The sequence below is a fragment of the Diospyros lotus genome, chromosome 13 (genome assembly GCF_014633365.1).
Source record: "Diospyros lotus cultivar Yz01 chromosome 13, ASM1463336v1, whole genome shotgun sequence".
Taxonomy (NCBI): domain Eukaryota; kingdom Viridiplantae; phylum Streptophyta; class Magnoliopsida; order Ericales; family Ebenaceae; genus Diospyros; species Diospyros lotus.
Genome location: NC_068350.1, coordinates 6,050,293 through 6,074,799, shown reverse-complemented (window position 1 = coordinate 6,074,799; position 24,507 = coordinate 6,050,293). Strand labels below are relative to the sequence as shown.

Sequence of the window (24,507 nt, the reverse complement as noted above, 5' to 3'; positions counted from 1 at the left end):
ACTGCTTTTTTTTTTTTTTTTAATATAAAATATATAATATATATTTACATGTAAATCTTGACACCCAAGGGCAAACAATTCCCGTTTATCCAAACTGCGCCATAATCTACCTGGAACAACCCATCTCCTCTATTATGTTTTCTTCCTTTTAATTTGATTGAAAATTTTCAAAATTTCTTTACAATTAATTAATTAATCCTCATAATATAATATATATAATAATTATACACAAAATATTATACAAAAATTAAAGAATATTTCTCAGAACATTAATTGTACATATATTACCAAAATAAAATTGTACATTAATTTTAATATACTATATTTTTTCTAAAAATCTCCTAAATAATTATTTTTTATAATTTTTTATATTAAAAATTATATTTATAAAAAAACTCATATTTTTTTAATTTAAACTTTACCTCGTATTTTCATTTTTTTACTTTTAAAAAAAATACCATTTCTTAATTTTTATTTTATATTAAAAATATTTTTCATTTCCGTTTTAATGCAACTTAAATCCTTAATGAATTTAACCAAAGTTGCTACCTTAGTCTAAATTTGTCTCAATTTTGTCATTTTAATAAACTTCAATAATATAATGTGGAGAATGATAAAGATAGCAAAAATGAGACAACAAAACTACCTAACATGAAAACAAAATTACCTTATGCCTTACATGAAAATATGTCTACCTTTATCCATATAACAAAAGACAAACTTTGATCACTCTTATAGTATATTTTTCTCAAACTCATTGTGAAAACAATTGTTTTTAGGTGTGATTGGTCCTATCAATATGAGATGTGATAGACTTGTGTTTTTGAAATGAATATATAAAGAGGGGGCAATGATCTACTCGTGTCGGACATGCAGGGAAATGGGGCTCACTCTCGGATCCACGCCCCTTCTCTGATTTTGTCCGCATCAAACAAACATTATGTTGCCACGTTAATCCACTATAAAGAGGGTATAAAATCAGAGCTATCACATCATCAAGTACAAGTATAAAACAGTCCCTGCCATGGGAAGAAGAATGTGGCTGCGTGAGTGCCAAAGGAACTGATGGGAGTTTCGTTCTCCAAGAACAACTTACATTGTTGGTGAGCTTGCTCGTCCAGCTTAACAAGAATGCTAAAAATGGTGCTTCCAAAAGTAATGAGATGGTTACAAATTTAGCTATAGTAATTTTCTTAAGCCCTTTTCTGTTATGCTTTCAGGTTGCAGTTTCCAGCTCTGTTCTCCCTGAATCCGAAACCCAGGATAGCTAGGCAGCTTCTACAATACAACCGGAGTCATGCGCCCAGCGGGAAACCCCGTTGAATGTCAGAGCAGGCTACGCTTCACAGAAGCCGCTCATCAAAGTCATTCAGTTTCCTGGAATGCCCCAGGAGAAAATTTCTTGCATAGTGCTGCTGCTGCTGCTTCTAATCTTGCTTGATCCTGCAGCCAATTGTCGAAGGGTTTTTATCATTTCACACAGTTCATACCTGAGGTTTCAGTAGCATTCGAACTAATCAGGTAATTGTTCTCATACCTTTCCTTCAAAACAAATGAAAAGGGGACCATTTCTAGATTCGCGATGACATCCTACACGTTTCAAAAAAATTACAACAATTATTGAGGGGGAGAAAAATGGTATGGTCATTCACAAATCACCAGCTAAGTCTAAAGTATTTACGCATATGGATATCTGGGAATTCGAGATGAAGTTTCGATATGGGTTGAGCAGTTTCTACCTGCATAATGTGAAACAAAATTAATGAATAGAAAGATACCACAAATACAACATATTGCACGATTACTAGATTAATCATTCCTTCAAATAATCAACACAGCAACAAATTAAAAGACTATCAAAAAGATGCAATATTTGACCATTTCCATTCATTACATTTACTGCTATATCTATCTAACTTAAAAACAACAATAACAATGCCAAGCCTTAATCCCACTATGTGGGTTCTAGTTCTACTACCTAACTGAAAACTCAATTTTCTAATTTTTTAACTTTATACTATGAATTGGAAAACATCAAAAAGATGTTCTCTAACTTTTCTGGAAATGAATGCCATTGGTTTTTGAAACATAAAATGTTAGGGCCTGTTTAGATTTAAAATTACAGCTGAAAAATTAGAAAATGTTCTCTACAACTAACAGGCCCCTACTCTCTACAGAAGCAGCTAACTTGTATGAAATATCCAGCCTTGACATGTTGAATGCTCTTTCCTCATTGATAAGAATTCTACCGAGTACTAGTAGCAGGTACCCCTTGGCCAAAAAAAAAACTGAACCCATGTAACAAGCAAACTAAAGCAAAATGAAATCCATTGCTACATGCCAACAGAAAATAAAAGGGAGAGGGTTTTTTTTTTTTTTTTTTGGTGTTTTGGGGCCTGGGAGGGGGTTGGTGACCCTACCCCAACCATTGCAAAATGGAGAGCCTCATACGACGGGGACTCCTCCTTAAGCAAGATGACTATTTTTTCATCTCAACTCAACAAGCCCTTTACCCAGTTACTGGGGCTTGGCTACATTGATTCATTTTCTCCAGCCAGGCTCAGAAGTCAAGGGTTGACTTCTGAATCCACAGTAGTTAATGGGCCAATAGCTTCTCAAAACAGGGGCAACCACAGAGCATTTAGAGCAGCACGTATATATGTATATACACCCGGTAAATCCATCCATTTTAGAAGGAAACACCATAGCATTCACCTAAACTCAACTTTTTACTACGTACTTGGGGTGGGGCATAACATGCCCCTATATGTCAAAAGTATATCTAGGCACTGATCATAAAGACAATACTGTCAATTTCTATGCAGTCAAATGGGAGTTGACAGCAAAGCAAATTAGAAAGATGCCCTGCCAAATGAGTAACATAACATAAGAAAACACAAGAAATGTGGAGAAAACAGTCTAAATATTATAGGGAAATCCAAGTGTAGGCCAACATCAAAAGCCTTGAACAAAAACAAACAGAAAATTCTTCATTTTTAGCAGCGATTGCCACATCATCAAATAATCACATGATAATAAGCCTGATACGTACATCTGACAGAGTTGTTTGGAGGCACTTTGATACATACGGTTCCCCCAGTACTAGCAGGCTACTTGATCTCATTAGTTCAGTCAGACAATACCACTCCCTGTCCAGCTCAGCAGTGTTTGTTGCAGAAAGAATGATTACATTTAGACACTTTATCTACAAGAAACAACCATTTGAGATCAGTAATTCAAACTTTTACAACATAAATCATATAAAATATAGACCAATGCACAGGACACTGTCATAGAAAAGACACAGAAATATAATAAAAGGCATTTGTATAATAACAGAGGAGCTGCAACATGGCTTGACAGACCAAATACATCAAATGGATTAGAAAATAAGAGATTTCTGCAGTGAAAAGCATGCAAATATGGTGATGCTAATATGTTCATTACTCCCATCAAGAATCAGTAGCAAATGTTTTGAGACATGGTAGAAAACAAAATGGTATTGTATTTGCCAAAGACAGTTTTCAGTCACCTGGATCTACTTTCATTCAGAAATAATTAAAGCTTCACTGCACTGCAGCAAGGTCAATGCATTTCGTGGCAAAAACTAGAATTTCGTTCTTGTTTGGAGGGTATAACAATATTGAAGAATAATTTTTCCTTCTCATCCATTGCCAACCAGAACCTAATTCAGGTCAGACGACTCAAATCTGAAACTGCTCCAGGCCTCTTACATGAGAAAAGCGGTTTCTTTAAGTTTGAAGTATTAAGGGATTTTTCTTGGATAATTAAGAATTTCCAGTTAGGAGCTTTCAATAAACCAACTTGCCAACATTATCTACAGATAGATTGTCGTCGTTTCTTGAATTGTGCTTCAAATTTCAATCTCATTCTTAACTTCATTTCTTTTTTCTATTTAAACCCCCTAAATTTAATAAATAAGTAAATGTCCCACTAATTTAAAAAAGTAAAAAACTTGAATGCAAATGAAAACTTTTTTAATTCTTCACATTATAGATAACAAGAATGACTATTTTCACATTTATTAGTGATGCAATTACAATGACTTACCTTCAAAAGTTTGACTGCTTAAACAGAAGGGCTACAATTGGTGGCTGCATTGACCTTCATTGAGCAAAGTTTAGATTTTCTGATGTAGGACATAGAAGTAGAAGTAGGAATTAGTATTATTTCTTTTGTTTATTTCCTAATTTCTTTTGTTTATCTTTTAGTTATTAGGTTCCATTAGAATCCTAATTAGAAAAGGATTGTGGTTACTAGTTGCCTAATTAGAATAGGATTGACATTACTAGTTTAGGATGTAATTGAAGGTACCCTTGATTATTGAGATTGAATTCAAGAATTGATTTGAGTTTATTGATTTATTTTTTAGTTCATTCTTAGCGTTCTTGCTCTTTTGATTCTGCATTAATAGGTATCAGAGCTATCTTTCTCTCTATCATTCTGCTTCAATTTGTTTTTGTTGGAAAAGTTCAAAGACAAATCCAGATTATCCCTATCATGGCTGAAAAATCAAATGATAAGGTTGTTGGGAGTTTACAACATGAAGTGATGAGAGATATACAAACTGAAGTGATAAGTGATAAGAGATAAGAGATAAGATTGTTCCGAGAAAAAAGGCATGAGTTTGTTCTAGCTAATATTAAAATTTTTGCTGATTATCTTTATCATCTAAGATTAGTTCAAATTTGTTTATGAATTTGTTCATGTATTTTAGGAGATATTTTAGATGATTTTATGTATATATATATATGCTATACTTGAGTTCAATAAAGATTGAGAAAGCATTTCCAAGTGATCAACTAAATTCTTCAATTACTCGAGTAAAGCTTCAAGTCACTTGAGTGGTTTTGTCCATTACTCGATGAATCTTCCTCCTTAATTGGGTAAAGCTTCCATTATTCTGCTTGTTTCAACTTTGTTCATGGTATCAGAGCCACTGATTCCTATTGCTAAAATTTTTTTCCTTACCCGTCAAACCGTAGAGTTCTAAGTTGCAAATAAGGGCCGGAAATCAATTAGCGGTGACAACTAGTGAAATATCTACCACTAGTTCCATTTCAATTAGAGCTACACAAATGTCTGTTGCTCCAATAACCCTTGACAACCATTCTCTTTAGATTACTCAACACAAACTAAATGGAACCAATTTAGAGAAAGGTCTCAATCAGTTTTGCTAGTCATCAAGGACAAAAGAAAGGTTGGGTATCCTACAGGAGCAACACCTATGACTGATACGGAAGCAACCACCTACAGTATTTGGGACACTAAGAACTCCATTGTCATGGCTTGGTTAATCAACTCGATAGAGCCCAAGATCGAGAAGGACATATCTCTTATATAAAACAGCTAAAGAAATTTGAGAAATTGTGTTGGAAATTTACTCTGAGATGGAGAATACTACATAACGCTTTGAGATCAGATTTGCAATCTGGAAAACAAGACAAGGTAATCTCTGTCACTAAGTATTACAATGCTTTGACTGAGTTGTGGCAGAAAATGGATTTGTTCTATGAGATTAGTTGGAATTGCCCTGAGAATGGAGTAAAGTGTAATAAAATGTTGGAAAAGGAACGAGTCTTTGATTGCTCCATGGTCTTAACATTGACTTGGATGAAGTTCGAGGTAGACTACTTGGAGCTAAACCTTTTCCATTCATTTGAGAAGTCTTTGCAAAAGTCAAGATAGAGGAAAGTCGAAAGAAGGTAATGCTAAATCCATCCTTGTATTCTAATAATGATGCCAGTTCTCAAAATTTAGCTCTTGCTACCGCAAAAATGAAGACTACTACCTTGCCAAGTGGTGAGTTCCAAAAAGAACAAACAGTGGTGTGATCATTGCAACAAGCCATATCATACAAGAGAAACATGTTGGAAAATCCATGGTAAACTAGCAAATTGGAAACCTAAAAGTCAGAGGAAGTCAACCCAATTTGCCTATATGGTAGATTTAGAAACTAGGAATCAGTGTTCTAAAAGGCGGCCATCGCAATTAAGGCCAAATTGGCCCCCTTAGGTGCTGGCCCGATTAATGGGGCCCTCGGCGCCTAGCCGCTTGGGTCGCACGCGGCCTGGACTTGTCGCCGCTTGGGTCATTCACTCTCTCTCGTCAGACGTAGCTTGGACCTGTCGTCGCCTGGGTCATGCGTGGCCTGGACTTGTCACCACCTCCTTGTTGCTTGCTGCGCCATCTTCGTCCTTGCTCCTTGCTTGCAGCAAGCCATCTTCCTCCTTGCTGCTTGCTGTCATCTTCTTGTTGTTGTTGCTTGTTCATTTTAAATAACATCAAAAATTAAAATTAAAAAAATATTTTTTTTTTCTTAGGCGCTAGGCCCTGTTTGGCACCCAACTAGCGCCTAACACATTTTAGAACACTGCTGGGAATTCTGCCAATCTAACTTTATCTGCAAATCAGTTGGAACTTTTGTGTTAGTTACTAAATCAAACGAAGGTATCAAAAATGTCTGATCTTACAAAGACTCCTAAACCAACAACATCTCTTGCCAAACAAGGTACTCCAAAACAGTCTTTACTTTCTCAAAAACTTGTTACAAATTCCTGGATTGTAGATATAAGTGCCTCAAATCATATGACAAGTTTAATGGATGCCCTATCGACCTATGAGGCATGTGATCAAGATATAAGAGTCTTGAACAAAACGGAAAAAACAACTGATTGAAACAACTTAGGATGAATACTCAATTAGAGAGAAAAAAAGGTTTACTCGATTAAATGGAAAAATGCTTCAATACATTATTGAACTTATGAATGGGATATCTATACAAGAATTCTTCTATAACACCTCCTAAAAAACAGGAAAAAAAAATTGAATATCTTTAAAGGATAAAGTTTATCACTAAAGCTAGAATTATCACTTGTAATCAACTACCTCCTTTTTCTTAGGAACCTTATCTCTTCATCAATTTAATCTTTTGTAATCTCTCCTTATCTACAAACAACCTTATCTCTTAGTCTCATTTGAATTCAGAATTTTGATTTCCCAACTCTTATATCTTTTTCTTGATATTCCAACAAGTCTCAATGGTTGATGGTGCAGTATCTCTTGCTATAGGACAAGGCCTAGTTTATTTGGCAGAGTTAGACTTGAAATCTGTTCTACATGTGCCAAAATTGAAATGCAATTTATTATCTGTGAGTAAGTTAATTAGAGATATGAATTGTACAATCATATTTTTTCCTACTCACTGTGAATTTAAGGACTTGTCTTTAGGGAAGACGATTGGCAGTGCTGAGGAGAAGGATGGTCTTTACTATATTTCAGGATTTTGCAATCCCTTTAGATCTAGATTACAAAATAAATCTTATTTTTCTACTATTTTAGATTCTGAAATTATGCTATAGCATAAGCATTTAGGGCATCCTAGTTTCAACTATCTTAAAGCATTGTATCCTCATCTCTTCATCAATATATAACAAATTTCTTTTTATTGTGAGCAGTGTATTCTTGTTAAACAATCTAGACAACCTCATCCTATTCACTCTTACAAACCTTCCAAACCATTCTATTTGATTCATAGTGACATCTGAGGACCAGCACGAATACCTAACCTAAGCAGTACTCGCTACTTTATCACTTTCATAAATGATCATACAAGGACTTGTTGGGTATTTCTTATGAAAGAAAAATCTAAAGCTAGTGCAATCTTCAAAAAATTTCATAAAATGGTGTTTAATGAGTTTCAATCCTCAATCCATGTTCTTTGTTTGGATAATAGCCAAGAATATTTCTCAAATGAGTTCAACCATTATCTAGTTGAACAAAGAATAATGCACTAAAGTTCTTACCCTTATAATCCTCAACAAAATGGGATGGTAGAACAGAAAAATTGTCATCTTCTTGAAACTTCTTGTCCTATGGTGTTCACTAGTTCTATTCCAAATTCATATTGGGGGGAAACAATACTCACAGCCTCCTATCTCATTAATCGGCTTCCTTCCAATGCCCTTGCATTTTGAACTCCTTTGAGTACCTTACTTGATTTCTACCCTCACACTAGGATTCTTAATTCACTTTCTCCAAAAATCTTTGGGTGTACTATTTTTATTCACAATAATCATCCTTCCCACTCCAAACTTGAGCCTAAAGCCCTCAAATGTGTGTTTGTTAGCCATTTACCTACCCAACAAGGATACAAGTGTTATTGTCCTAACTTTCAGAAATTCTTTCCTTCATGTGATGTATCATTTCTTGAACACCAACCCTTTTATCGCAATATATCTCTGTAAGGAGATATATCTATTACAGAGCAATATTGGGATCCTACTATATCCCTGCTTATATCAATTCCTAATTCTCATTCTACTTCTCATCTGCCATGGCACGCTGAAATTGGACCTGAAACAATCACCATTCCTACCCAAACCTATATAACCAATCAAGGGGGATAATAGGTTCTTGAAAAACCAATCTTGGTTTATTCTAGAAGTCCTCGTGATTCTCAGCAAGGTCCAATGTCAGATCCAGAGTCAAGTCTAGTGAATGACATTGTGGAAGAGGTGCCCCCAGAGATTGATGATTTGGACATACCAATAGCTCTTCGAAAAGAGATGAGATCATGTGCTAAGTACCCTATTTCTAATCACTTGATATATTCGAAATTGTCTCCACAATTCAGGGCATTCACGGCTAGCATTGATGAGATCAAAGTTCCTAGAGATATATACCGTGCTCTACAAAACTCAAGGTAGAAGGTAGCAATTATGGATGAAATGCAAGTACCAGAAAAAAATAACACACAGGACATTGTGGAATTACTTGAGAGCAAGAAGGCAGTTGGCAACAAGTGGGTGTTTACAGTTAAATATAAGTCAAATGAAAGTATTGATAGATACAAGACTAGACTAATATCCCAAGGCTTCACACAGACTTATAGAATACACTACAAGGAGACTTTGCTCTAGTTGCCAAGTTAAATTCAATAGAAGTCTTACAATCACTTGTTGCTTAATTTAGACTGGGAACTACAACAATTGAATGTTAAAAATGAGTTTTTAAAATGGTGAACTAGAAAAGGAAATCTACATGAGAATACCTCCTAGTTTTGAGACAGATGACATGAAAAGGAAGGTATGACCCTAAATAGTCCCGAAGGGCGTGGTTCAAGAGGTTTAGTACCACTTTGAACCGGCTTGGCTACAAACAAGGGCAGTTGATTATACATTATTTACAAAACATGCAGCAAATCGGAAGAAGACAATTTTGATTGTATATTTAGATGACATTATCATCACAGGAGATAATAGTCAAGAAATAGAAAATCTCAAGAGGCAGTTGAGGGCTGATTTCAAGGTTAAAGACTTAGGGAAGCTGAGATTATTCCTAGGGATGGAGGTGATTAGAAGTAAAGAGGATATTTTTATTTCTCAAAGAAAGTACACTCTAGATCTTCTAAAGGAGACAGGCAAACTTGGTTGTTGACCTACTAGCACTCCATTAGAACAAAACTAGAAGTGTAAAGAGAAAGACAAAAGTAAACATCTAGTGGACAAAGGGAGATATTAACGTTTAGTAGGAAAACTGACCTACCTATCCCTCACTCGTCCTGATATTGCATATGCAGTGAATGTGGTAAGTCAGTTTATGTACTCTCCTATTAAAAGACATTTGATGCTGCTTGTCACATTCTCAAATATCTTAAGGGGACACTAGGTGAAAGGCTATTATTCAAAAAGAATGAGGATAGAGGACTTGTGGAATTTGCATAGGTAGACTAGGCTAGTTCTGTTGAAGACAACAAGTCTACCTCTAGTTATTACACCAAATTATGGGGTAACTTAGTTACATGGAGAAGCAAGAAACAAACTATGGTAACCGGTAGTAGCGCAAAAGTGGAATATCGAGCTATTGCTCAAGGAATATGTGAGGTAATTTGGTTTGAGAAACTAATGAAGAACCTAAACATATCTATATCTACTCCAATAAGGCTATACAGTGATAACAAGTCAGCCATCAATATTGTTAATAATCTAGTGCAATATGACCGAATGAAACATGTTAGGATTGATCAACATTTTATCAAACAAGAAATCAAAAATGGAAGTATCAAGCTTTCCTATGTTCCTACAAAATCTCGGGAAGCAAATATCCTTTCAAAAGCTATGTCTTGACAAGGATTCAAATCAATGATGAGCAAGCTAAGAATGATAGATATCTATTAACAGCTTGAGGAGGAGTGTTGGAAAAGTTAAAAAACGAATCTAGATTCTCTATCATGGCTGAAAAATCAAGAGATATGGTTGTTGGGAGTTACAAGATGAAATGATAAGAGATGAGATAAGGTTGTTCTAAGAAAAAGGGGATGAGTTTATTCTAGCAAATATTAAAGTTTTGTTGATTATCTTTATTATCTAAGACTAGTTCAAATTTGTTTTTGTATTTGTTCCTGTATTTTAGGAGATATTTTAGATGATTTCGTGTATATATAAGCTATACTTGAGTTCAATAAAAGATTGAGAAATTATTTCCAAGTAATAGACTAAATTCTTCAATTACTCAAGTAAACCTTGAAGTTACTCGAGTGGTTTTGTCCATTACTCGATGAATCTTTCTCCTTAATCAAGTAAAGCTTCCATTATTCTGCTTGTTTCAATTTTGTTCAGTTTTATACCCATATTTACCAATCACGGATACCATTATCCTACCAATCTTGCTTAACAGTCTCTTTGCGAAGCAAGGGTAAGGCCACGTACAAAAATGACCCCATTAGGGCTCTCACGAAGCAGGAAGCCTCATGCACTAGGGATGCCCAATACTCTTATTCTTAATAACGCTTTATCTTTGTCACACATTACAGAGACTATTAACTATATAGCACACATTCACACTGTTGGATAACAAAAAGAAAAACATTGTGCTTTTGCAAGTAATAGGAGAGACAGTCCCCTGGTAGAGTTAGGTCTTTGTTCAGGTTTGTAGAAGGCTATCATGAGAGTCCAGTATGTATTTCCCAGTCTATTCTTTTTAAGGTGGAAGGGAAAGAGTTAGGTTTCAGTCAAGCATTTTGTGCAACCATAGACAATTTTTTATGATTCCCTGATCTGTATTGCTTAGTGAGAGACAAGTGAGCCAGCCATTACTGTCAAAAGCTTTTAGTTACCCTAAGATGGTATTATACTATTATTTGGAGCCCAAGGCTTAGGTGCCACCTCTAAGACTGTTAAGACCCTATTACAATCTTTTAAAGATCGCTTCATTATCACACCTCAGGTAATCAGGGAGAGAATAGTTGAGTTTGGCACTCATTGGAGGAGAGATGTTCTCCACCCATTCATTCTACAGGTCCTCGTATTAGCTATGAAGGACTAGCTTCCCCTAGAAAGCTATTTGGAAGACCAAGACCCTATCAGGAACAGCCTTCTTTTTGTGGGCTGAAGCTCTTGGATCTATTCTTATGGAAGGCAACCCAAGAGTGAAAATAGATTGGCATACATCAGTGCTATACGTGCAAGTCAAGTGATGAGTTGATTAATTATCTTCTCATTCACTGTACAGTGGCTAGGAAGGTGTGGAGCTTGTTCATTCCCTTGTTTGGGGTGCCATGGATGATGCCATCATCAGTGCTGAACCTTTTGCAACCATGAAGGTTGGATGCTTGGATCGCAGGTGGCACAAGCTTTGATTGGTCATTCCCTTTTGCAGGAAGTGGAGCATGTGGGAAGAGTGCAATAGCATGGCTTTTGAGGGAAAGGAATAGACATTGCCTTTTTTGAAGGCAGCCATTCATGTTTCCATCTTTTCTTGGAGAAAGGATGGTCCTTTTAGCTATGCGTTTCTTATTCTTTTTCTAGGCGACCTTTCATATTGTGAGAAGAGAGAATTGGCTGAATGCCTGAGAGCAAGAGTCTCAGTTTAAACCTATAAATCAGTCTAACAAATCAGCTGTACATTAGCTGGGTCAACTATACAATAAATACAGTATTCAAGACATACTGATAGACAGACAGATGGAGCTGGCTTGGAGGATGGTAGATTCATAGGTGGTTCTTCTATTGTTGTGGTTACTTTTTCTTGCACTGGGCTCACCCCCTTTAAGCCATTTCCTTTCTTTTATATCATTTGCTTATCAAGGGGAAAAACAAAGGAAAAGAGAATCAAAATTTACTCCATCATAATTCTGGATTCTACATTGGTACATCAACAATTGATAACCCAAAGCAGCAGATTCAGCATCTCCATGATTGTGGATTCTACAGTGTTCGCAAAAATGTATTGAATAAGATTGCACTGCCTAACATCAGATGACAGCCATACTTCAAACATATTGCCACTTAAAAATGTCATTTGTGCTTCATTTTTAGCATTTGATGCTTACTTTCAGCCACCACCTTAAAAGCTAAAAATAGAAAGGACCCATCCCAGTATGAGATATTACACTAAGAAGGCATTAACATTTAAGAACTGGCGTTAAATCTTCTCATTGACTGCTTAAATGAACTGCCAGAGAAGGAGGATGTTCCTCCATGCAATAAGAGAAGCATGCACACCAATAGCTGATAACCACAACCATCTCCTAAGGATCAATTTTCTTTTCTTATTATATTTCACAGGATAAAAAATTAAAATGCTTCTCCAAAGGAAATGGCAAATTGAACTTGAAGCAAATTGATTGAACAATAATGAAACATGAAAAGAACATTGCAGCTTTGCAAATTTACCATTGACAGATGCCAAAATATGACGTAATAACTAATAGCAGACCTTGGACATCAAAAGAACAATCATAACATGTTGTCCAAAAACATACCAAAGGCACAGGCAGTTTTTCATGATGCAGTAATTCGGTGATACCCTCAGGCAACTGAGCCATCTGAAAGGAGACAAGAAATTAAGTAAATAAAAGAAAAGAAAAACAGAGAGAGAGAGAGAGAGAGAGATTAGATTATTTGAATGCTGAATAACTGAATGCCATGATGTTTTAAGCTATATGAAATACACAAACGTTACCAAGGTTTCCTAACAAAAGCAATATTTGAGCAGCTAATTTTCGTACATATATTGCTCAGCCACAATCATCCTTCCAATTAAAACATGTCCATCTTATTTCAATAAACATGTAAGTAGATTTAGCAGGATCTTATTCTTTCCAATGAGAATATTTGATTCAGTTCTAAGTAACAGAAAACTTATTAATAAAATTATACTTAGCAATCACAGTGATTATTTATCAAAATTATGGCTTTACTTAGTAGTTACTGTAGATATATTCTTGTGCCAGTCCAAGGTGTTAGCCTTGGACTGGGAGACCAACAAAATACAGGTTCAGAGGTTATCCAAACTGGAACTGGAAATGCTCACATACCTTGGACAGATGCCAAGGTACATCCAGGAGGCAGAAATGTGGAATAAAGTCAGCCGTTGGAGCAAGGCAGTGCAAATACAAATATCTTCAGAAAAGATCTATTGGGAATTTTAAGGTTATATGGCTTGGTGACTCAAGGAAGAGGTTTGCCTTAGCACATTGTCTGGATGGGAATTTCAGTGTCGGGGGACCAACATTTGTTGTGAGATATTTCTTGTTTTAATCCTATTAGGAATGGGTTCTGGGTAAAACCTATTTGCAGATAGTTCAAACACATTCAAGTCAGGAATGGGTCCTAAAGGGTAATGACTATTCATAGATCAAATCCCTTTGGGATGGGTTTATTCTTAGCGAGGAATCAAATCTTAGAAGAAATGGATTACTGTCTTATATTCATAGGAGGCTCTAACCCCATGAAGGATATTATACTAATCCAGCATCCAAGCATTGATAACACCCTTACTCTGCCCCACTTCTCACTGATCTTGTTATTTTGTCTCTCAACTCTGTTTTCTGCAGTACTCAGAATTCTAGAGGACTAAACATAATTCCACAACTTGTTTACCAGTATCTCATATGCCCACAAATAAATTAGTCTGCATATTTGGTTGACATACATAAAATTCTCCAATGAATCAAGAGGTTGTTCATGTTACTAGTTAAAAAGGGGCAATGTTTACCTAATATCTCAAAACTAATTAGTAGCAAAACTAATATCCCAAGCCATAATCCCACTAAGTGGAGTCAGTTACATGAATTCTATCTCTCCAACTAGCTCTGATACTTATCAAGGCCCAATAACCCGGCCCATCTCCAAAACAGTGCCTAAATTTGGTCCTGGACAAAGATGGTCCCTCCAACCCAACCACTGCCAGCCCAAGACCCATAACATCCAGAAGCTGCCAAGGTTCTCCTCCAATGGGTGCCAGCTCTTTCTCAGTAAAGAGCAGAAAGTTAAGGATCCAATTTCCCAGCTTCTCTCATTAATCCATTTCTCATCTTCCCCATGCCACTAAGGAGTTATTGACCTATATTCGCCATGAATCACCAGAACACTAGGCATTTAAGCTACTTGAGGTCCCTAGGTGTCTGTTCTAATTCCCATAAACATTCAATGTAATTACGGGCTTCTCTCCTATATACGGGAAGACATGACCAGTCATTTACAGCTTTTGAATCTTTGAAGAATCCTGATTATTAATCTATATCAGTCCCTTCTTGTCACTTCTTGTTCAAGTGTGGTGAAATTCCCAACTCTTACCTAAGTGTGGTTGCCTTGCATTATCACTTAATGGCGAGTTGCCCGTTTCTTATTTTCCCTCTTACTTGACTGCTCTATTTTTGTTATTCGACTATCCACTTATGTTATTCAGCTATCCTGTTTTGTGCTACTCAACTAACTGAACCTGATTTATTTTTCTATCAGTTTAGTATCAGAGCCTGAGGTTGTGAATCACCATCAAGCAATGAAGCACGAAAGGACACCAAGAAATCTGATCGTGGAGCAGGCGCAAATTCAAAGCCTCCAACAGGGACTTGATGAACTCTGAGAGCAAATGGCACAACTAATGTCTGCTATGCAATGGCAAGCACCTCAATCATGGAGGAGAACACCACCCGTACCCCAACCAGTCATACAGTTGGTCATGACCCAAGGATCCATAGAGGGGCAATAGGTTAATAGGCCTATAATAGTTGTTAGAGGATATTTTAGCAATTAGTTAGAAACACATGGGTGTGTTGTGCATGCTGTTAGGAGCCAAATATGCTTATATAAAGCTATTGTAAATGGATAGGATGGTCATGCTTGAATTGATTGAATGAATATTCTCATTTTTGTCTCTATATTCCCCCTCAATCTCCCTCCAATTTCCCTTTCTTTCTCTTGTTTCCCCCTAAATCTTCTTCTCTATACTGTTCTCCCTTAATTCCCTCCCTCAATTCCTTCCAATTCCTCTTTTAACCTATCACGAACCCTAGGTTCGTGACACAGTTGAGCTCTGAGGAAGAAATGGATTCAGCAAATGACATCGAATTGGAGGATGAATGTGCACCACGGACTAGACGATGCCAGCAACAGCTAAAAGATGATTACAGGGTGGACATTCTAGAATTCAAGGGAGGGTCTTCCTCAGACAAGTTCCTTGAATGGTTGCAGTGGGTTGACGGGATTTTTTACTACAAGGAATACACAGATGAGAAGAGATGTTCCATTGCTGTTTTAAGACTAAAGGAATATGCCAGCCTATGGTGGGAAAACTTGAAAGCTCAAAGACGGCAAGAAGGCCAAAGCGCTGTAAGAAGCTGGAGTAACATGAAGAAATTAATGACGAGGAGGTTCATGCTAGACAATTACAAGCATGAGCTGTATGTTCAGTTACAGAGTTTACCTCAACGTGACCTGTCCATAGAAGATTATGTTTGGGAATTCGAGACCCTAATGCTACAATGCAATTTACTCGAGCCACGGGAACAAACTGTAGCAAGATTTCTCGCAGGTTTGAACAAGGAGATTGCTCACATTGTGGAGCTACAGCATTCCTATTCCCTAGAAGATGTGATTAGACGTGTTGTCAAGGTAGAGAAGCAGCTCAAGACGCCCAAAAGATTCAATCTCAAGGGCAGCAATAGGGGGACTACTCCTAACAAGGGCAGTTCCTCCAAGAACAGTTCTTCCAAGGCTAAACCAGATTCAAGGTTAAAGAAAGGAAAGGAACCTGAGGACACTCCTCAGACCCCAAAAAGATCCAGCAATATCAAGTGCTTCAAGTGCCTCGGCCATGGTCATATAGCTTCAAAATGTCCCAACCGCAAGTTAATGATGGTCCAAGAATCCCCGGATGAAGATTCTGGCCAAGAAGAAGACTCATGTACGAGTGAGACCTATGTTGAATATGCCGATAAAGGGGAAATGCTCATGATTCAAAGACTACTAAATGTCCAAAGCCCATGAAGAACAAAGGCACACGATCTTCCAAACCTGGAGTACCGTGCAAGGAAAGGTGTGTGACCTTATCATAGACAGTGGCAGTCGCACCAACGTGGCCTCCTCCACCCTTATTGAGAGTCTAAAGCTACCTACCATGCCGCATGCCCTCCCATACAACCTCCAATGGCAGAATAAGGACAGCAAGGTTAAGAGTAACTAAACAAGTCCTTGTGTCATTCTCTATTGGCAGATCCTATCAGGATGAAGTTCTATGTGATGTGGTTCCCATGAATGCCAGCCACCTCCTCCTTGGGCGACCTTGGCAGTTTGATAGAAAGGCTCATCATGATGGATTCAAGAATACCTATTCCTTTTCAAAGGATGGAAAGAACATCATGTTGGCCCCCCTTAGTCCCTCCCAAATTCACAAGGGACAGATTGAGCAAGAAGCTGTAAAATTCCTCAAAAACCATCTGGAAAAAGCAGACAACAGCAAGCCTGGCCATTTGGCCAAATAAGGGAAACTCAAAAGGAGCTTGCGATGGGCAGCACACCAAACAGCATAAGAAAAACCTCTTCTTAACTAAGTCGCAAATAGAAGCATCCATTTATTTAAAACAGCTAGTATTGGTGTTGAAACCAAGAACTAATATGGCACAAGAATCACTCAAATGTTCTCACCGAAACCAATCACAACACAAGATTAAAACAGAGTAAATAATTGAAATGAATTGAAAAGAGAAACAAGAAAGCAAACCACAATGCAGCATACCCAATTTACCCTGGTTCATGCCATAGAAATGGCACTACATCCAGCACTCCAAGAAGAGAACAATCCACTAGAAACTTAGGAAATCAGTACAAGAATCCCTCTCACTCGCCTTCTCTTATCTCTCGAATACAATCCTCACTTGAAGACTCCAAGAACTACTCTATCACAGCTCTCTCTCTTCACACTGCACTCAAACACAAGAGAAATGAAATGAAAAATATGATTGATGATCGATCATCTGGCCTCCGCACCCTTCTATTTATAAACTAGAGAGGTGGATCTTCCTAGGGGAAATAACCAACTGTTACAAAGTCTAAACTACCCCTATTAATTACAGTTTATTACATTTAAGTCCTGCAATCTAACTGCCACTTGATCATCTTTATTTTCTCTCTGATATCTTCTAGACTTCCAGTCCAACAACTCAGGAAAAACATCACAATTGGCCAAATATCAAGGGGGTATTGATACATATCAAGGCCCAATAACCCAGGCCATCTCCAAAACAGTCTGCCCAAATCTGGTCCTGCACAAAGATAGGCCCTCCGACCTAACTGCTGCCAGCCCAAGACCCATAAACACTCCTCCGGAAGCTGCCAAGGTTCTCCTCCAATAGGTACCAGCTCTTTCTCAGTAAAGAGCAGAAAGTTAAGGATCCAATTTCCCAGCTTCTCTCATTTATCCATCTCTCATCTTCCCCATGCCACTAAGGAGTTATTGACCTATATTCCCCATGAAATCACCAGAACACTAGGCATTTAAGCTACCTAAGGTCCCTAGGTGTCCCTTATAATTCCCATAAACATTCAAAGTAATTATGGGCTTCTCTCCTATATAAGGGAAGACATGACCAGTCATTTACAGCTTTTGAATCTTTGAAGAATCCAGATTATTAATCTATATCAGTCCTTTCTTATCACTTGCTGTTCAAGTGTGGCGAAATTCCCAACTCTTATCTAAGTTTGATTGCCTTGCATTATCACTTAGTGGCGAGTTGCCCGTTTCTTATTTTCCCTCTTACTCGACAGCTCAATTTTTTTTATTTGACTATCCACTTGTGTTATTCAACCATTCCATTTTGTGCTACTCGAATACTCAAACCTGATTTATTTTTCTATCAAGCTCTATCCATGGCCATACATAGACCATTATATTCCATATCATGACTAACAGTTTCCTACAAAGTTTAGTCTTTTTCTACCTCCTTTGCTACAACCTTCTTTCATTCTATATACCTTTCATCCCATCTACTTGCCTTATAGGTACATCTTAATTTTCATTTCACACATTCAAACCATCTTAATCATGTCTCCTGCATCTTCAACATACACCACTCCTACCTTATTACAAATAATCACATTTTTAGTTTGGTCTTTTATTGTAAACCACTCACTACCGTAACATCCCAATCTCAGTTATGCTCACATTTTGTACACTTAGATACTTAACTGCCCAACATTACAAGTCAAACTACAAAGATGGCCATATAGCCATCCAAACTTTACTTTTTAGTTTTGAAGGCATCTTACGACCTTATAAAATGTTGACACATTTCTTCAATTTAACCATATTGCTTTAATTCCATTAGCAACATCCCTAATAATCTATCCTTTTTGAACTAATGATCCTTGATATCTAACTATATTTTTCTAGAAATAACTTGATCTTTTTAGTCTTACACAACATCATCCACACTTATATTTTTACTAAGCTGACATTCTATATATTGTGCAGAAATATTTGAGAAGAAGAACTCACTTTCTTATCATTCTTATTAGTATAAATATATAGAATACAATCTTGACTTTAGGAAACCTAATGCTAATTAGGAAACCTAAACTGAGAAGATACATCTATACTAATTAGGTAACTTACAGTTAGGGGTGCAAATGAGCCAAGCCATTTGGACTCGACTCGGTGTTCGAGTTGATAAAAGTTCGTTTGACTTCATTCGATAAGGTAAACGAGACAAACTTGAGCCAAATTTTGAAACTCGATTTGTAAACGAACTGAGCTTGAACTCAATAAAGTTCAGCTCATTAGCTCACGAGTTGGCTCGAATAGAAGCTCATGAGTTGCGGGCTCATGAGTTGTCTCAAATAGAGGCTCGCGAGCTAACTCGCTTATAGGCTCTTGAGCATCTTGTTAGTTGATATTGGTAAAAACTATTAAATTTTTATGCTTTTATATATAGGATAACATCACTGAGATTCTTCTGCCACATGAAACAAAACAAGATATGTGATTCTTGGAAGCTTTTGATGTGTTGGTATTTTGTAGGTTGATATATGTGATTTGATATATAATTATGATCACTGATTAATATTACAATTTCAAATTGTAGATTAATATTTGGAGCAGCTAATTTGAAGTTGAATTGAAAATATCTTTGTTGTGTTGTAATTTTGATTATATTTGTATTTTGAAAATAACTAAACAAGTAATTTGATTATCTTTTTGTACAATAAATAATATTATGCCTATTGTAATTTATGAAATTATTATTACTTAATGATCATGTCGATGTTATATTTGTTGATTATCAGGTTGGGTTCATCTAGATATATTTGTTAATTATCAGATTGACATTTGTTTTTAGGGTAAATTATATGAAACCCCCCTGCATTTAGGGTCATGTACAACTTACCCTCTTGTGCTTTCGGTTGCATCAAAAAACCCCCTTACATTTTCAAAATGTTGCAATCAACCACAATTTGTTGTTATTTTACATAATTTTGTATAATAATCTACATACAAAATACATAATTCAATATATCAAAAAAAATACAAAATTTTGCATTAATTAACCAGTAAATTGCACAAAATTATATAAAATAACAACAAATTGTGGCTGATTGCAACATTTTGAAAGTGTAAGGGAATTTTTTGGTGCAATCGAAAGTACAGGGGGGTAAGTTGCACATGACCTTAAGTGCAGGGGAGTTTCATATAATTTACCCTTGTTTTAATTGTACATCAATTTATTGGGTTTTTTTAAATAAAACTTTGATAAATTCTAGCCCGAGTCCAAGCTCAGATTGGGGCTCGCTCAAGCCTCAGCTCAACTCGCTAATCAAATTGATGAGTCGAGCCTGAGCTGAGCTCAAGCTCGGATTATGCTAATCGAGCTCGAGCTTGAACCAAGCTTCCAGGCTCGACTCGAACTCGAGCTCGAGCTCGAGCTTGAGCTTGAGCCTATGATAAAATTTGTTGAGCTGAGCTAAGAGAAGCTCGGCTCATTTGCACCCCTACTTACAACTACATAGAAAGATTTATTCTTTACACAAAAAGGAAACACATTAACTTCACAGAATTTACAAAATAAGGAAACTTAGTAATTAAGAAACACACTAATTTAGACAGCTGGAAAAGGATCAATTAGCCAGCCACCCATAATCTCCACACTCTCCCTCAAGCTGGGCTGAATATATTTTTCAGACGAAGCTCTTCGAATGTTTGCAATTTGGCTATTTGTAGGAGTATAGATGAGTTGGAATGCCCCTTCTTCCAACTTTTCTTTAGTGAGAATGTCTATAATGTTTGTAGGTGTATAGGTGTAGGTGTATAGATCAATTTCCACATGTTTTGTTTGGTTATGATGCACCGGATTTTTTGCAATGCTACTAGCAAATTGATTATCACACAGTACCTTTATTGGTTTCTCAACATTGATTTTCAAATCTAGTAATCTTCTTAGTCATATCCCTTCACAGAACCCATGAGTCATGGCTCTAAACTCAGCCTTTGCACTGCTTCGAGAAACCACAAATTGTTCTTTACTATGCCATGTAGCAAGATTTTTCCCCCACATATATGAACAGTATCTAGAAGTTGATATTCGGTCTTGAATTGAACCAGCCCAATCTACATCACTATAAATTTCCACATCTCTATTGGTAGTTTTTCTAAACATCAATACTTTGCCTGTAGTTAACTTTAGATACCTTAGGAAGCGGTATACTGCTTCCATGTGTTCTTCTTTAGGGTTATTCATGAATTGGTTCACCATATTTATAGACAAAATTTATATCCGATCTAGTGTGTGACATGTATATAAGTTTTCCTATCAATCTTTGATATGTCCCTTTATCTACCAAAACACTTTCCTACCAATGTCTAGATTTGTGGTTGATTCCATGGGAGTGTCAGCTGATTTACAACCCATCATTTTAGTTTCATTTAGGAGGTCTAAGATGTACTTCTTTTGGGAAATCGAGATCTCATCTCTTAACCTTGCAACTTCAATTCCTAAGAAATACCTTAGGTTTCCCAAGTCTTTAATTTCGAATTCTTTTGCAAGGACCTCTTTAAGGCATCTCATTTTAGAAAAATCATTTCCTGCAACAATAATATCATCCACATAAACAATAAGGATAGAAATTTTACCTCCCAAGGTATATTTGACAAAGAGAGTGTGATTAGCTTGGCATTGAACATATCCATGCTTCCTAACTACTTTTGTGAATCTTTCAAACCAAGCCCTAGGTGATCTCTTTAGTTCACAGACCTTGTTCTTTGTGGTTTTAGTTTCAAAACCAAGAGGAATTTCCATGTAGACCTCCTTTTCTAGATCTCCATTTAGAAAAGCATTATTTACGTCCAATTGGTAGAGTGGCCAATCTAAATTGGCAGCATAGAAGAGAAGTACCATGATAGTGTTTAATTTAGCAACTGGGACAAAGGTCTCCTAGTAATCTATACCATATGACTGTGTGAAGCCCTTTGCCACTAGGTGAGCCTTATATCTTTTAATCTGTCCATCTTCTCTGTACTTTACTATAAATATCCATTTGTTGCCCACAAGGTTTTTTCCAGCTAGTAATTCTATTATGTCCCAAGTTTCATTCTTTTCCAAGGCTTCAATTTCCTCAAGAACTGCCTTCTTCCATTTCGGTTGTTTGAGGGCATCTTGAATATTGTGAGGCACCTACACCTTTTTTAAACTTGAAACAAATGTACTAAAAGCAAATGAAAGACTCCTGTATGGGATGTAGTTCTGAATTGGGTGTTGTGTGCATGATCTAACCCCCTTTGTCAATGCAATAGGCCAACGTAGATCATCATCTATCTTATCATCAGAATTACCTTCTCTTACCTCCATATTCGAGTTAGGCTCTTGATCAGTGTCAAGACATATTCGTGGCTCAATCTCTTCTTGATTAGGTTTCCTCCAAGAGTAGAATTGGAGTTCAATGTTGGTTGTTGGTTGCCTAGGTTGTGAAGGATGTTGATGCAATGAGTTTGGTTGCTACAGTGGGCTAGGAACAATTGGTTGTAGTGGACTAGAGGTAGTTGGTTGTAGTGGGCTAGAAAGAGTTTGTTGCAGTGGGCTAAAACTAGTTGGTTGCAGTGGGCTAGGAGTGGCTGGAATATTCCAAAAATGATATTCCTGAGATTTATATAAAGGTTCCTCCCCCTGAATATCATTTTTGGAATAGTAGAGTTGATTTTCAAATAAGGTTACATACATTGAAATATAAAACCACTTGTGTTCAGGAGAATAACATTTGTAACCTTTTTGATAGGGAGAATAGCCAAGAAACATGCATTTAATGGATTTGGGATCAAATTTTCTGCGAAATTGGTGATGAATATGGAAAAAAGCAAAACAACGAAACACCTTTAGGGGAATGTTTGAGATAACTCAAGAGTGAGGGAATGATTGGAGAAGAATCTAACTAGGAGTTTGATGATTAAGGACTTGTGAGGGCATTCTATTAATGAGATAGGTTACTGTAATAATAGCTTCATCCCAGAAGTGTTTAGGGACATTGGAGGAGAACAAAGAGATTTGACAACTTCCAAGACGTGTCAGTTTTTACGTTCAACAACCTAGTTTTGTTGGGGGGTATCCATGCATGAACTTTGATAAATGACCCCCTAATTTGAAAGATAGTTACCGAGGATAGAATTAAAATATTCCTTGGCATTATTAGTTCTCAAGATTTGAATTTTGGTATGAAACTGATTTGATCATAGAATTGAAGCTTTGAAAGATTTGACTAGCTTCAGATTTTTTTTTTTCATGAGAAATATTCAAGTAAGGCGAATATGATCATCAATAAATGAGATAAACCAAGGATAACCAATAACACTTTTTATCCTAGAAGGCCCTCACACATCACTATGAATCATAAAAAAAGGATGAGATGCTTTGTAAGGTTGAATAGGATAACTGTTTCGAATATGTTTAGAATAATGACAAATTTCACATTGAAACAAATGTGGGTCTTTATTCTTAAACAATGAAGGAAACAGTTTGTGAAGATAGACAAAATTTGGGCGACCTAACCTATAGTGCCATAACATTATTACACTATTATAATCAGGAGGAAAAACAAAGGAAGAAACAAAACTTTCTGAGGTTAACCAACTGTTGGGATGAACTAGTCAGCTCTGGAGGCCCATTGTCTTGAGGAGATAAAATCCTGAGCATGCCTCAGCACTGCTAATTATCCTCTCAAATCCAAATCTTGAAATTCGCACAGGTTGTTTGAGAATTGGCAACACAATTGTGATCATTGGTTAGTTTACTGACTGATAATAGATTGTAGTCTAAGTTAGGAACCAAAAGAACAAAATTTAGAGCAAGTTCCTTTGAGAGAGCTATAGAACCTGTCCCTACTACTCTTGATAAGGATCCATCTGCAATCTTGACTGTCCAGTTCTCATGGCAGGGATCAAATTAAGTCAATAACTGAATATTTCTAGTCATGTGGTCTGAGACTCCTGAGTCAACAATCCATACAGTTGATAATTCACATTTAATATTGAAAGCACTTAGAAAATTACCTTTATGTGCTATGGATTCGAAGGCAGCAACTGTAGGTGGAGTGGTCTGTGACTAGCCAAACATCTTTTTCAACAGTTCCATCTGTTCCTTGCTGAAAAGACTTGATTGAGACAGTATGCAATTCCTCCATAGATGTTGTATAGCCTCGACTTTTCCTCTCATAAGCAGGCTTCCAATCAGCTAGTTTGCCGTGAATCTCCCAGCAAGTGTCCCTTGTGTGACTAGTTTTATGGCAATGATCACACCAAGGGCATCCTTTTTCCAGCTTGTTTTGTTTTTGATGCCCCCGAGTAGTTAGGGCTGAAGTTTCCAGATTTGAAGAAGGGGATTTCAGCATTATTTTCATCCTGCTCTCCTGTCTACAAATTTCTGAAAAAGCCTCCCGGATACTTGGTAGAGGCTTAGTACCTAGGATTCTCCCTCACACTCCATCTAGGTTTTTGTTTGAACCTATAAGGAACTTGTACAATCTCTTTTTCTCAACAATCTGTTTGTATATGGCTGCATCTTCTGTACAAGTCCACTGGATATTCTCATACTTATCCAGTTGCAGCCAATACCTATTCAGGGAATTAAAATATTGGGTAACACTAGACTCTCCCTGCCTCAAATCATCAAGTCTGCTCTCAATGTCAAATAACTTAGATGTATTTTTAACATGTGAATAAGCCTCC

General features: G+C 36.7%; 1 protein-coding gene across 3 annotated transcripts in view; it reads right to left on the bottom strand.

The window, feature by feature from the left end:
• Positions 1–938: 938 nt before the first annotated feature.
• Positions 939–24,507, bottom strand: part of LOC127787877 (uncharacterized) — a 42,052-nt gene continuing 18,483 nt past the window's right edge. For 2 of the 3 annotated variants that reach the window (XM_052315940.1, XM_052315941.1), the window contains 5 exons: positions 12,785–12,847; positions 3,053–3,205; positions 1,682–1,739; positions 1,538–1,590; positions 993–1,443 (listed from right to left, as the gene is read on the bottom strand). In XM_052315940.1, the coding sequence (XP_052171900.1) occupies positions 1,366–1,443; positions 1,538–1,590; positions 1,682–1,739; positions 3,053–3,205; positions 12,785–12,847 (405 nt within the window). In that variant the 3' untranslated portion in view covers positions 993–1,365. Of the gene's footprint in view, positions 1,444–1,537; positions 1,591–1,681; positions 1,740–3,052; positions 3,206–12,784; positions 12,848–24,507 lie in introns of all 3 variants that reach the window. The other variant, XM_052315942.1, reaches the window with a different exon arrangement.